General features: G+C 45.9%; 1 protein-coding gene across 3 annotated transcripts in view; it reads right to left on the bottom strand.

Annotated features, from left to right (window-relative positions):
• The window catches only part of ADAM22 (ADAM metallopeptidase domain 22), a 1168071-nt gene that overhangs the window by 142038 nt on the left and 1011131 nt on the right, over positions 1 to 14902 (bottom strand). For all 3 annotated transcript variants that reach the window (XM_085631338.1, XM_085631339.1, XM_085631337.1), the window contains exon 26: positions 2128 to 2145. In XM_085631338.1, coding sequence (XP_085487464.1) covers positions 2128 to 2145 — 18 coding nt within the window. The remainder of the gene's footprint in view (positions 1 to 2127; positions 2146 to 14902) is intronic.

Below are 14902 nucleotides of genomic sequence, written 5' to 3'. Positions count from 1 at the left end.
ATTTACTTAGCAAGCCAAAAAGGCCATGTTCCCATTCAAGTCTAACTGTCTGTGATGCTGCCAATGTATGACGGTATTCCGCATGCGTTTATCATGCATGCCTTGCGGGGGGGCTGTATTTTGGAATAGTTTAATTTACTATTCCAACTCCAGTCTGCGCAACAGCAGGGAAGGTGATGGACTTTAATTCCAACACTATTCCACCAATGCTCCCCCCTAAAGCAAGTCGTATTAACAACTTGCATGCAGAACAAATGCGTGCTTAAGACGAGTTCCTTCTGTTGCTGGCACTGTGAAGGCACAGCGTGATTGGGGCTTTGTCCTTAAGGACGTTTCCCAATGTTGGAATGTATGACTGTATTGCGCATGCATTTATCACGCATGCCTTGGGAACGCCGTCATTACAACAAAGGCATCTTTAGCACACATGCGATCTGCACCCAAGTTGTTATAGCGGCTTGCCTTGCGGAGTACTGGATTTTGGAATAGTTCAATTTACTATTCCAACTCCAGTCTGCGCAACAGCACGGAAGGTGATGGACTTTAATTCCAACACTATTCCACCAATGCGCCCCCCTAAAGCAAGTCGTTTTAACGACTTGCATGCAGAACGAATGAATACTTAAGATGCGTTTGTTCTGTTGCTGGCGCTTGGAAGGCACAGCATAATTGGGGCTTCGTCCTAAAGAACGTTTCCCAATGCTGAGTTTTATGAACTTATGACGTGCGTTGTGTTTCAGTCTTGGGCGCTTAGCCCTTGAATTACGCAGAATATGAAAGAGAAACTAAATTAATGGACCAGAGGGTATTTTTCATAATCAGGAATTTGCAAGATAATAAAGATCATATTCTATACTATTAATCTGTTAAAGTTGGTTATTTATGTATAATGATATAGTGAACTGACATATGTGTTAAAATGACACCTATATTGTTCATTTTATATTTGAATGCCCTGATTCGTGGAAAGTTTGGACTGCACTGTAGAATGAATGAAATCCGGTTTGAAAGTCACAGGACCAGCCTTCTCTCCATGCGTACCATGACTGTGCTCCCAAATAGGAATGACTTTGCAAGGAGCTTGGTACATTGACTGCCCGGCACATGTCATGGGACCCTGAATAATATGGTAGGCCTGCGATTAGTGCATCTGGATACTGATTCTTGAAGCACATGTAATAATGATTCAAAGGAGAAACGTGACTTTATGCAATATATTCTTAAACTCTAGGCTTACCTCCACATGGAGCTATCAGGGAGCAGTGGCGTAGGAATAGGGGTGCGGTGGTTGCGGGTCACCCCGGGTGTCATCACTGAGGAGGTGACAAAATGGCAAAAATATGTGTTTTAATCACATATTTTTGCTATTTTGGGAAGCCGGGGGTGACAAGAAATCACTGAGGGGGGTGACAAAAATATGTGTCTTAAACACATATTTTTGCTATTTTGTCAAGCCGGGGGTGACAAGAAATTATCCGCCCTGGTTACCACCTGACCTTGCTACGCCACTGTCAGGGAGAACTCATCAAATTCACCATATAAAAAAAGTCTAAATTTTTTACTAGTCAGGAAATACTAAAATGTGCAGAGGAGGGAATAGGTTTCAGAGCTCTGCATTTCCTGACAGAAAACAAAAAAGTGGATTGAGATCAGTTGCTATGGATTGGCTTGCATGCTCATTGACTTGATGAATCAGGTGCATGTGGTCCCATCACTGTATTTTTAACCTTTACAAAAAAAGTTCCAGCTCCAGGCAAAGGAAGGCACCTTTCTACCAGGGCACATCTATGGGAAGAAGGGTTTTGATATTTTGTGCCCGAGTCTAGTTCGAGTGAGACTTCCTATGATTGGATGTTTTACAAAGGCATATTTGAGGAGGTGGAAATCCAATTTTGTAACTTTTTTAAGAACTACAGTGGCACGTGCAGCTGCATGTTACAATATCAAATTCAGCAATAATAAATCACACCCCTTATGTAATAGTGCCCATGCTGATATTATGGTCATCTTGAAAGTACAGTAAATATTTCACTTCTATTTAGCCACAATACATTCACGATCACATTACAATAATTATGCTGTCTTGATTAGGATGTGAAACATTATCACGGTTCCTATGTTACATACCTCTGTTTCCTATAGTTTCTTTTCAAGACAGGGAAGAAAATAGAAAAGAATGAGTTACAAATGCAATTGTTTCTGAACTGAAGACACTGCATACAGTTTTGCATTGTTGCTGCATCTTTTCCACCATAACATTGTTTATTTAAAAAATAAAATGCACAGGTTTAGCACACCAACTTAGTACTATAATGGGGAAGTTACATACCTGAAAGTAACGATATTTGTTCTTTTTCCTATTGTAGACTCTGAAAAACTCCAGCACCTCATAGAGTCTGAAGACATTCACACAGCTTGAGCGCCAGAGATACCCAAGGGTGCACCACCGCTGAAGTGATGCTATATGGGCATTACTGCCACCTTCCGCATGCCAGATCCTTAGATCTTCAAAAATATTCTCTTGCTGGTGGTGATGAGGAACATTAGATGGTGAATCACAAAACAGGAAGGACACCATTTATTGATGCAGAAGCGACAACATTGTTCCAGTTAGGCGAGAAATTGTTATCAGCGCACTATAGAAACTTCACTTCTTGAAAGGTGCCAATGGTTAAAGCCTACCAAGAATTTTGAGACATGGAAAATGTAGAATACCTTATTAAAAATGAAATACATGGAGAGATGCAAGGCTGTATGAATTTCACCAGTTGCACAACCACGAAAACCATTTCAAGGAATAGCTGGAGACTCCATTTGCCTTTTAGAGTTAAGAACTGCAGACCAGTGAAAACTGGGAAGGGCTGCACAGTGACATCCGAAAATGTGACATTAACTTGCTTTATAACTCAAGCCTGTGAGCTATCATTGTATGCGCCTCGCAGGCCAAGAACATTGTTTACTGCAAATTGCTAGACTCCGGGACAAAACCATTTTTGTGATTTTAACAATAGGATGGGCAAGTGAGGCGACAGCTAAAAGTTCATTTTTGATACTGTATGGGGATTTCAAACTTGAAGCAGATATTTGAAATGGTAGAGTAAGAGGGAAATATCTGAACAGCTTCTGAGAAAGAGAAGGCTTAATTTTTGCGAGAAACTCTTCTGAGAACACTGACCCACAAAGTGTCCCATAGAATGCACGTTGAGGGGCATCTTTAGTCCATTCTACCCTGTTAAAAGCAGAAGATTGGTCCAAAGAGGAGCATTTTGACATAACGTGGAAACTAGAGAGTGGCTACAATGCACTGCCTCTGGATATCAAATGAAACATCTCCGAGCAACCCATCTACACACTGTGTAAGCTCAGTACAAAATTGAGAGTTCGGTGGAATACAAGAGTCAGAAAGTAATTTGGATGCTTGGTGCAATGAAGTTAAAACAGTGGACCGTGTTGCAAAAATTCAACTCAGTCCTGCTAGAGGGGAATCAAATGGTGGTTTCTGAAAGAACTGTTGGACCGTTATGGGAATTTTTGATCCAACCAAAGGGGACCATACGTCAGAAGGGAAAATCAAATGACGAGTGGGTTGGTTTGACGACAAGTGCAAGGAACAAAGGAACACCTCAAGAATCTTGTCCACATAAGGGCACTACAAGAGGTTATCAAGAGGAAAATAAATTATTACCAAGCCCTGACAAAGAGGGAAAGAAAGGATGAATGTCTACAAAAAAGATGGAGCTTGCTAGAGACAGTGGTCAAGGAGAAGAATATGGAAACATTCTGGACAAAAATAGCAAAAGGGATGGGGTCTTGGGAATAGCATAGAGCACATAACAGAAGAAGCTTCGGTAGCTTGGTAGTAGCCTGGAGACATAACAGAAGAAGCTTCGGTGACCATTTTCATGGGAGTTTATAATGCCAAACACCATGTAAGGAGAGAGGTTGGGATCCAGTGTAACTGATGCCAGGGCAATGACTAGACGGGCAGCAGTGTCCTCTTAAGGATTTTTGGGGCCCTAGGCAAGACATATTTTGGGGTCCCCTATTCAAAGCAATCTTGAATTGTATTACACATCCTGCTGAGCTTGCAGGATACTCACAAATTTATGATAAAACTTTCACACAAAAAGAGACAAAATATGTCTTGTCGAGGACCCAAAAATCCTTTAAAACAGCACTGGGTAGAGACAGAGTCAGAGGTAGAGATAGTAAGAGAGAGGGGGGGGTGGTTCTGACAGGAAATCATTTAAAGTGAAAGAGTGTGCGCTTTCCCATATCTGGCAAGTGCATTGTCAGTAGGAATGATCAAATTAATACTGCAATACATTAATCTGAAACATCATTCAACACTATCCTCCAGTTTGCCTCGCACATGGCAATAGATTCTGCCCACAGACTGAGTGTGTAAAGTTAAAGCAGAAAGCCAGGTTGTATGTGTGGCTGATCTTTGAGCCTTGGACAAAAGTGAAGAGAAAACTGCCCCATAAGAGAAATTTCTAGAAAATAGTGCTCCATCTACCAAGATGTTGCCTCCACTATATCCCTGAAGACCATTATGAGTTACAACCACATTAAAGAAAGGAATTGTCTGACCACATTGAAATAGGCACTGACGTATCAGATGTCACACACCTTTCGACTGGTTGATAAGTAAACGAAAGAAAATGTGGGAATGAGGACTCAATCAAAATATATGAATTCGTGGAAGGCTTAAGCCCCTCATCCAGGTCTATGGCTCTGCACCTCGGGGCCCAATGCAAACCCATTATCTATGAGAAGTGCGCATAGCGTGGTTAAAAAACAAGTTTATGGCCCAGCAACAGGATTGGAGATTGCAGGCCCTGGAAAGACACTACGGGTAGGATCAGATGTGCATGTAAGGTGTCTCGCAACGCCCCCAGATGTACCTGAAAAAGTTTACCAATCCTCATGAAAGAAGGCTGCATTGGTGAGATGTGTCCAACTCTCAATTCGGAGCAGGCTCAGAGAGATCTAAAGCTTACCAATTTGGATGGTTGGAGACACGGACTTTGAAGAAAATCTCTGTCAGCTGAAAATATTCTGAAAGATTGAGAACCCAAAACTTATATCAGTCTAATCATCTTCCTGCAAAGTTTATGGCCCTGTTTGCCACAAAGAAGACAACTATAGTTGGACCACTTCTGCTGGACTGGCCTTTAACAATTACGCTCTAATTATCATTTAGTCTGAAAGTCCTGGTGACAAAATGATGAGATGGATAACAAAACACCTGTTCTGTGATACACAGCATGGCATATTTTACACCATTCCGTGTTGATGTGCTTCTGTCAGAACATTGATTTAACATTTTAGTTGATTGAGCCCTTAAGGAACAAGTAATCCAATTGTTCAAGGACCAGTGCATTGCTACATCAAATATCTACTAGGGTGCTCTGAAAGATTTTGTATCTCTCTGGACCACTCACATACACATTACAGCAATGGTGCACATGTTTGCCTTCGGTGCTTAATTTGAAAATAATAAGTACCGGGGTGCAAAGTTTTCTCCAGTATCCCTGCTCACTGTTGTTGAATGTTGGTGTGCTGAATAGTAATGCTGTCTAGTCTTGATTTCATCTCATGCTCCTTTCATCCATCTGCATATTCACCCTACCTTTTTATCTAACTCTAGCATGTTCTTGTGCATCCATGATTTCTCCCTTTGTCACTTTTCTGCCTTTTGCTTCCTCCTTCTTTCCCCCTCGCTGCCTTTCTGACTCTTGTTCTCGGTCAAAGGCTGATCTTGAAAAATAAGTTCTGATTCCCAAAAAGGAATGCCGGTGGACCCCACCTGCAACCACAGTCTCAAATTAAGCAGTGCTTGTCTTCCCAAGAAGCAGATTCAGCACACTGGACTAGGAGATTAATTTGCTCCTACACTGATTGGTACCAAACCAACCCACAGCCACCAGCATGCCACTGGAGGGAGTAGTATGTGCCTGCATTTCAAAACCAGGCAGGGCAGTACTGGGTCAGGCAAGTGCCATTATGCATGCCGCTTAGATTATTTTGTGAGCGGACATTTTGGTGTACGTGCCACTGTGCTGAGAGCTGCAACTGAGCGCTAGAGCAAGCTAGAACCTGAAGAGATGTAATCAGTCAGGCAGAGTATGAGAGAAATGTTCTGGACAGTGAACACTGTTAAAGGGTTTACTGGAAAGTTTTTCCAGAAGTTTACGGAGTGGTCCCTCACCAATTTGGCTTTGAGCCACATGCCTTTTCTGGCAATCACAAGTTAGCCCAAAGGGATATGTAAGAAGCTGAAGGACCTTGTCTTAGACCCCTTTGGGCATCCACCCCATGAAGAGAAGGAGAGGAAATCTTTAATCCAAAGACAACACTGTTGCTGCTGGCAGCATACAAGCATGGTGGCACCAGACTGTGCCTTCAACCGGCACGCTACCAGTGCAAAAGAACTTCACAAATGGCTAGTACTGGTAATGCTGGATTAAAAGCAGGCAACAAAACAGTGGCCTGTAATGTGTCATTCCAGTTTCTTCAAGGCATATGAAGACGATCAGGAATATCACAGGAAACTTGCAAAGGTATGGCTGCAACATGTTGACTCGGCAAATAGGATGATAGTCGGTGTTTTACATATGGCTTTAATAAAAACATGATTTGGGGACCTGATAGCAAACAGAAATGAGGGCTGGAAAATTCCAACTCACATTTGCGCTGCTCATAACGGTGTCAAGTGCACACCGTGTACTACAAAGATGTTATTGCAGGAGAAAAAAAAGCAGACGATTCAGAAGAGAAAAAGATCCCATTGAGCAAGCATAGGAGGTATATTTGGCCATGAAAGTGCACTATGTAGGACTTAGTCTATACTCCCCTTTCAGTATGTAAGATTGTAAGGGCAAGACCCTCAAGGAAACAGGCCAATTATATTAGTGGGGGGAGGGGACAGGGGCGGTTGGTCAGTGCCTTTTGCTAAGAGAGATTGTATTTAGTAGTGGCTGACAATGACATGAATGTGAGGGCTGCCTTAGAGGCAAAATGCATATCTCTAGCTAGGTACATTTCTTCAAATGCGAAAATATGCACACAGCGCATTCCTTGGCCTAAATCTGCTAGTCTTTCGTTCTCTACCTGAAGCACAAAAGGCTTTATGTTTAATATAGCTGTATCTTTATTTGTCACGTCACCAGATGAAGATATCAGTTGCTACACGCTTGAGTTCAACACTATAAATGCTGGACTGTCAAGTGTGTATGCTGAATTTGATGCAGTAAAAAAGTAAACCAGCTAAACAGCTGAGCATTGTAGATTTCCTTCTTAATATTAATGCATGGCAGCTGATGAGAAATATCTGTTGTGAGCTGCAGTCATCTGAAAAATTTCGTCATCTATGTTAGCCAGAATGAAGTGGATCTCAGCAATTTCTTTCAGTATACTTGCTGGACATTAACCTGTCCAAAATACAGATGGGGATGCCAGGTTTACCCAAAGTGGAGGTTGCACTGACACTAGCAGTTCCCCAGTACATGGGGTCTCGCATTTTAAATGAAGAAGGAAGCTGGATTGGAAAGTACAGCTGAGGGACAGAATGCATCAGCAAAATCCCATAGTGGATAAATGTCAATCACAGAGATGTGCTCCGAAGTGAGAGATGCACTATGAATGAATGAATGAATGAAGGAAAACTTATAATGCGCGACTAAGCCCAAAGGCATCAGGGCGCCTAACACAAAAAGATCAAACAGACCAGGAACCAAAACTACGGGTAGGCCTTGGCAAAGAGCCACGTCTTTAATGCCTTCCTAAACGTAGGGACAGTATATTGAGTTTTAATTTCAGTGGGGCAGGTATTCCACAGTTTTGGGGCTAAAGACGAGAAGGCCCTCCCTCCCCATTTGACTCTTCGAGAACGGGGAACTGACAGCAGATTCTTTCTCGAAGAGCGAAGGTTTCTGCCCGGGACATATGGTACCAGCAGGTCCTTCACCCCCTCAGCCCCCACGCCAGACAAAGCCCCGTAGGTCATGCAAAGGATCTTAAAAACGATCCTGTCTCGGATCGGGAGCCAATGCAGACTCTTCCTGGCAACGGTAGCTGAAGAAGTGAAAGTAGAAAGAAAAGTGCTGGTTGAAGCACTCGCGCCAACATGGCCTGGCCTTAAAGTATTTATGCAATGTGTCATCTTAGAGGTTGAGGGAAAAAGTCTGTAGTTTCATAATTTTTAGATTTTGAGAAGAGCCGAAACTCCATTCCACAACAGACTGTTTTGATAAAGAAAATGCTCCATAGCAGCCACTACTGACTAGAACATAGGCAAGGATTAGTCGATGTTACATATGTCTATTCAATTGAGAATGGTATCTCCTTTCTTTAGAGTAAGGAAAGTGTTATGTTTTATGGGCTGCTGTGATCCATGGCCTTTATACATTTTTTGGGGAATGCATTGCAGGCTGAGGTGGTAAATCCTTGGATTCTTAGTCTCTTCACAAGAGGCGACCTACCTGTAGCATTTGTGGACATTGATCTGATCTTTGTTTATTTGCACTAGGATTGTCTCCTCTTATTTGTAGAACTCCAAGAAGAGCCCTATTTCTTGGTTGATGCTAGACTTAAGTAAGAGTGTCACCAGCTGTGCCCTTAAGGCCATTCTTCTGTGGGGGTATGGATGATCTAGGCATTTAAACTGTCAGGAATTCAGGGTTTTGAGAGGAGCTATAGTTAAGATGCCCAAAATGAAATCAGGGTCAGGGAAGGGCAAGGAGAAGAAGAGTAGGAAGAAAAGGTTCAGTCTGCAGGAAAACAGGATCCTAATAACGGAGGTGATAGGACACCATCAACTACTGTTCGTCACCTCCACTATGTCACTGGCAACCAAAAATGGAATATGGCAGACCATCGTGGACAAGGTGAATGCAGTCGGAGTGCTGAAGAGGACAATGGAAGAGGTCAAGAGGCGCTGGAATGATGTCAAGCGCAAAACCAAGCAGAAACTCGCCAACAACTGGAAGGCAGCAATGCAGACTGGAGGTGGCAGTCCAGCGCCACAGGAGGAGCTGGACGAGATGGAGGAAATGGTGTCCACAGTCATCAGTGGGAGACGGTGGCAGGAGTCGGGGACCCAGACACTGCTCAACATGACCGGATACAACAGAACCAGGGTGAGTAACGACCAGGGACTGGGGGAACAGGGGCAAATGGGCACAATGGCACACATGCACAAGTAAGCATAGCACAGCTGCAGACAAACCATGCCCCAGACCCCCAACTCCCACCAAGAGACCAATGCATCCAAGTATGCAACATCTCAGCACTGTATAAGCACAGAAGTCAGAGGCACACCGCATGTAAAGGGTAAGGGGCAGCCTAATCAGAGCTGCAGGGGCGACTCCCCAAAAATGTGGCACACACACATCACCTGCAGAGCACATCAACAACGATGTGGCACAGTCCGCAACACATCCACCATAGAACAGAGGACACATCTGGTGTCGCTTGTGTGCAGAAACTGGCCAGTCACATGTGGCATAGCAGGGAAATGTGAGTTGACAATGTACAAGTACAAACACACATCCGTGATGTTGTCAGAATGTCCATTGTCCCACACCATATAGGCAGCTCCCCACAAACAGTCACAATGTACACTGTCATGCAGTCTGAATGTAAACATGTACAAAGTGACAACATACATGTGAACACAATGCTAAACTGCATCTCCCCTTCACATTGCAGAGGGAAATTCAACGCCTCCTGCAGAGCAATCCCAACCCCTCTTCTCTGATGATGAAGAGAACCACAACACCTTTGACTCCGACGCCCTCCAACAGCTCGTGGATAGCCTCCGCAGCCCACTTCCTGGAGCAGGGCAGCTCAGCTGCTACGAGGAGAACCCACCCCTGCACAGAACACACAGCAGGCAGCACCCACCACCACGGCTGCCTACCAGGACCCCCACGATGAACACATGGCCTTCTAACGCCGTGTGTTGGGGTGCCAGGAGAAGCTGGCTGAACAGGTGCAGGTGGGGTTCGACCGCATGGCAGACAAACTAGACGCCATACGTGGGTGTCCACTCACAGTCCCCAACGGACACTGACAGTCCACTCATGCCCTCCAACGAACCATGGCTGACATCGCCAGAGTCCTGACTCTGTGTCAAGAATAACTGTCCAGTCACAGTGGCTCCAGCGAGCTCGCCCGGGAGCTGGGACTCATGCGGAGGCTCATGGAGATCATGGAGCGTACGCGGGCGGAAAGAACGGCTGCCACGGCTGCACACGAGGGAGAGGTAGCTGGGTCCCTCAATGCCATAAAGACCCTCCTCATGGCATTGCTGCCACAAGGCCTGGTGCTGATGCATGCTGCTGCTACCACTCCATACACATCCTCGGCCCCTGATGTGTCAGTGCCACACAGTGCTGGAGACAGAACACCACCACCCACATGTGAGGCACCTGAAACAGCAGAGGACGAAGATGCGGATGAATCTGCCCTCGTGGTCAGAGGGAAGTGGTAGCATTACTCTTTGCCATGGGGCCTGTTTCTGCTTGGTTCTGCCCTCTGCATCATCACCTTCCACTGTCCCCCGATGCACTCTGCGACACTCACCTTGGACCTCGACATGGACTACCATATACTGTTTGGTCACCAATGACACAGCTATCAGACTGTGGACTGGACTCCTCCTCTTATGATGTACTTGTCATTACCTGAAGGACTCTGGCTGGCCCTCCACGGGCTGTCAATGTGGCATGGGGTTTGCATGGCCCTGTACTGCTCCAGCTATGACACTCCATTGAATGTGCATTAAACATTCATTGTCACACAGATGTGTCATGTCTATGATCTTGCAAGTGTGGAGGTATGGATGAATGTAGGGTCAATGATTCCCCCTTACGTCCATGTTGCTCATGTTGTGAGACTTGGGTCACAGGGTGACACATTACCGATTGCGTTCTGGGTGGCGCCGACACTAGAATGGAGACACACGCATTAGTCTCTTCCTTGTCCATCCCAGGACAGAACCACGCCCAGAGCCCGGGGGTCAATGTTCACACTCTTACGCTGAACTGGCATGCGCCAGGCTAGCCCACTCCGCTTACGCTCACGGGGGGGACGACAACGCTACATGTCCCAGGTCTTCACTGTAGGGATCTGCTGCTCACAGGTCTAGTTGTCAGCATGCCACAGCCACTCCCTCACGGCTGGTTCACACCCACACCACACCCATTCAGCACTGGTGTCACAGGACATGTGAGCCTGCCAATAAACAGGGCCTGGCGCACGTGCTGGATGCCATTTCCACTCCGTCACTGGGTTTCTCTGTGTGGGTATCCTTTCTGCCTGAGGGCCTAGGGCCCTGCCACAGCACATTGCCCAGTGCCGGGGGTGACATGATGGCGTCCGCACCACGGGACTCAATCATAAAGGGTCCATGTCTTGCGGTGCACAGACTTGGTGGCAGCGGATACACTGCGGCAGGCACAGGCACACCACCATGGGACGGTGTCTTTTGGTGCACTGAGGTAGGGGCACGTAAATGCTGAGCGGGTGTGCAGCCTGTGATGATGCGCCATCCAGGCGGTCCGTAATGGTGGCATTGGTGTGAGCCCTGCTGGACCACAGTGTAGGCCAGAGCCAGCGGGCAGTGCGGGCCTACCGCCACGTGGTGTCACCTCGCAGTTCACATAGTTAGTGGCACCTCTACTGCTGAGCGGGTGTGCAGCCTGCAATGATGCTGTGTGCACTGATATGTTCTGTGCCATAGTGAAATCAAGACCCAGAATCAAGTGTGTGACCTGGTGGCCCACGGTGCGGGGCTGCATGATGTGGAGGGTTCCATGGTCGCGGGCCCCGGGCTTGGTGCTCCCAGCGGCACGTGGTGGGCCCTCTTGGAGACACGCCGATGGCGGAATGTGAGCAGGGAGGCCTGGTTGCGCAGGGGCAGGCAATCTCGGCTGGGTTGCGGGAGGGGCTGGGGTGCAGCAGCCTGTGTGCGCAGGGGCGGGCAAGCGTGGATGGCGTGTGCTACTATATGGACTCTGCCATTCCTATCTCTAGCAACTATTTCAGATGAGGGACCTGGGGGACTCCAGTGTGTACTGGCACGTGGTTGGAGACACACCGGTGGCTGCAGGTGAGCATTGAGACCGGCATCTGTAGTGTCGGAACTCTCTCTCCCTCTCCCTCTCTTTCTCTCTCCCTCTCTTTCTCTCCCTCTCTTTCCATCTCCCTCTTTCTTTCCCTCTCTTTCTCTTTCTCTCTCCCTCTCTTTCTTTCCCCCTCTCACCCCCTCTCTCTCTTTCGCTCTCTCTCTCTGTACTTTGATGGGCGCATGACACACCTTCTTATCTGTATTTCTGTCTTGCAGGCTGTCACTTACATAATGCCCAGAGAAGACCCTCCGTGCCTCTACAAGATTGTTGTATTTTGTTTGATATGCAATAAAGTTTTTATTTGGATTATATGATTTCCCTTTTTCTGGCCGCACCTATATGTTAGGTGTTGTGATTGTGCAACTTCAGGGGATTTTTTGGTTCATGGTTTTGAGGTGTTGATGTGCATTCTCTTTGTACAAAGGGAGGGGGGGGTGGGGGCCAGGGGGGTGGTGGTGGTGGGTGTTGGTGCCCTATTGGGGCTCCTGGCTGCATGTTCAATTGCTCGTGGGCATCTGTTGTTCTTCATGTGTGGCTCTGGGTTGTGCTCCCTTGGCTGCTGCCAGTTGTTTTCCGACTTTACACCAGGCCAGAGCTGGTGTTAGTTTCCTGCTGCTAACGTGCCTTATCACCTGTTTTGTTATCGTAGCGCCGATCTGGCTGGGCATTGAGAATGTTGCGGAGTGGTGTTGTCGCAGCTTTTTGCTCGGGAACGCCTACTCTGCATCTCATTAGCGATAGTTGCCGGGGTCATCCTTGGCGATGTTTTTTGAGGATGCTATTGCCGTAAAACTGGTGGCACCGGCTGTTTGCACCAGCTTGTATTGGGGCAATATTTTTATCGTGACTTTGGTTGCGCTAAAGTGCCGATAACTCGGTGATAGCTCCTTGAGAATATGCCCCATTATCTCCATAATGTCACCATTCTTTGGTGAAGCTGGCAGAACTGGGACACGTCTGGGTATATCTATTTTACAATAGCACTGAAGAAAGTATAATAGTTTCCCAGGTCAGCTACAGGGCTGTAGGATCGTTCCAGTATTCAAAAGGATGCGTATTACTCTTTGCTCTGAGAAAGTGTGTTCGATGCTAAACACACCACTATCCTCATTAAAAAGGTAGCACTTAAAAAGCTAAAGTTTCCTTTCCAGACAGCCGAAATAGCCATTAAATGTGTGATCTGTGCTACACAACTTTATGTGGTTAAGCCGCATATATGAAATTACATGTGCAACTCTGTTATCATTTGTTGGAAATGGCCACTTGTACAGGCTTACCCCAAGCTTTTTTACTTACTCCTCCTCTTTTTCTGACCTTCCTTTTGTTGGCTTTATAACTCAAAGCACTGTTCCATTGCTAACCAGTGCTAAAATGTATGTACTTCTCCCCTAAACATAGTGACATTGGTGTATGCATGACTGGCATATTTAGTTTTCATTTAAGTCCATTGTAAAGTGGTATACCACTTACACAGGGCCTGTAATCTAATTACTACTACTGGGCCTGCAGCACTGATTGTGCCACTCACACAAGTTGCCTTTCAAACATGTCTCAGGCCTGCCATTCCAGGGCCTATGTGCAGTGCTTAATTTGTAAAATATTAAGTGCCAGGGCTCAGACCAGGAGGCCACTGCAGTTTGCACCACCCATCACCCTTGTAATTGCTGCCAAAGCAACTACTAACCATCTCTCACGCATGTAAATGCGACAGTTCAGATAATTCCAGGTCCCCAAAGCTAAAGGTATTAGCAATTTTTTAATGTATATTGTTTTCCTAAACAACTGTTTTACTGCTCATCTCTAAATTACATGAGCAGCACCACCATGTGGCAGACTGCCCTAAGTGTGGTGCTGACAATTAGGTGCCGTTGTCGAGCACCGGAAACCAATTAAGTACCGGTGCTCAGGACCGGAAAGCACCGGCTCAAATTAAGCACTGCCTATGTGTGCAGTTTTACTGCCACTTTGATTTGGCATTTAAAACCCCGTTGCCAAGCCTTAATCTCTCCTTTTGAAACATAGGTGACCCCTAAAGTAGGCTCTAGGTAGCCCTAAGGGCAGGCTGCTGTGTAAGTAAAAGGGAGGACATGCACTATTAAGTTTTACGTCCTGGTAGTGACAAAAAGCCTAATTTGTTTTTTCACTATTTTGAGGCCTACTCATCTCATAGGCTAGCATTGGAGATTCCTGAAAACACTCTTAAGCTGTAATTGCTGATTAGAAAGGAGTAGCTAAATCATGTTTTGTATCTTTGGAATGGTAATGATAAATATTCTTTAGTGGTAAAGCTGGATTTAACATTGCTATTTTAGAAATGCCACATTTAGAAAGTGTACATTTCTCTGCTCATAACGTAGCTCTGTGTACTTGCAGACTATCTCCAACACACGCCTGGACAGCTACACTTTGTGCATTTCCTCTAGACAGCCACAAATACAGTAAGGATGAGTGTGACAGAGGACATATCCGCATTCATCTGTTTTCTGATAACCTACCTGGGCAGGAAGGGGCGAGGGAGCTGACACTTACATCTGAAGAGGCCGCATCCTGTCCCCACACAAAGGACTGATTACCCCCCACAGATAGACTGACAGAAAGAGCTGGGATGAAAGGGGACCTGTGCACTTCAAGGAGCTGCTTTGAAATCACCCCCCACTTCAAAGGCACATTTGGGTATAAGTACTGGGGCTCTGACCCTACCAGATCAGTGCGCTTCTGGACCTGTGAAGAACTCTGCCACAAGTAAGGACTGCTGTGCTATAATG

Source organism: Triturus cristatus, chromosome 10 (genome assembly GCF_964204655.1).
Source record: "Triturus cristatus chromosome 10, aTriCri1.1, whole genome shotgun sequence".
NCBI classification, from domain to species: Eukaryota; Metazoa; Chordata; class Amphibia; order Caudata; family Salamandridae; genus Triturus; species Triturus cristatus.
This window is presented reverse-complemented; position numbering and strand designations above follow the sequence as displayed.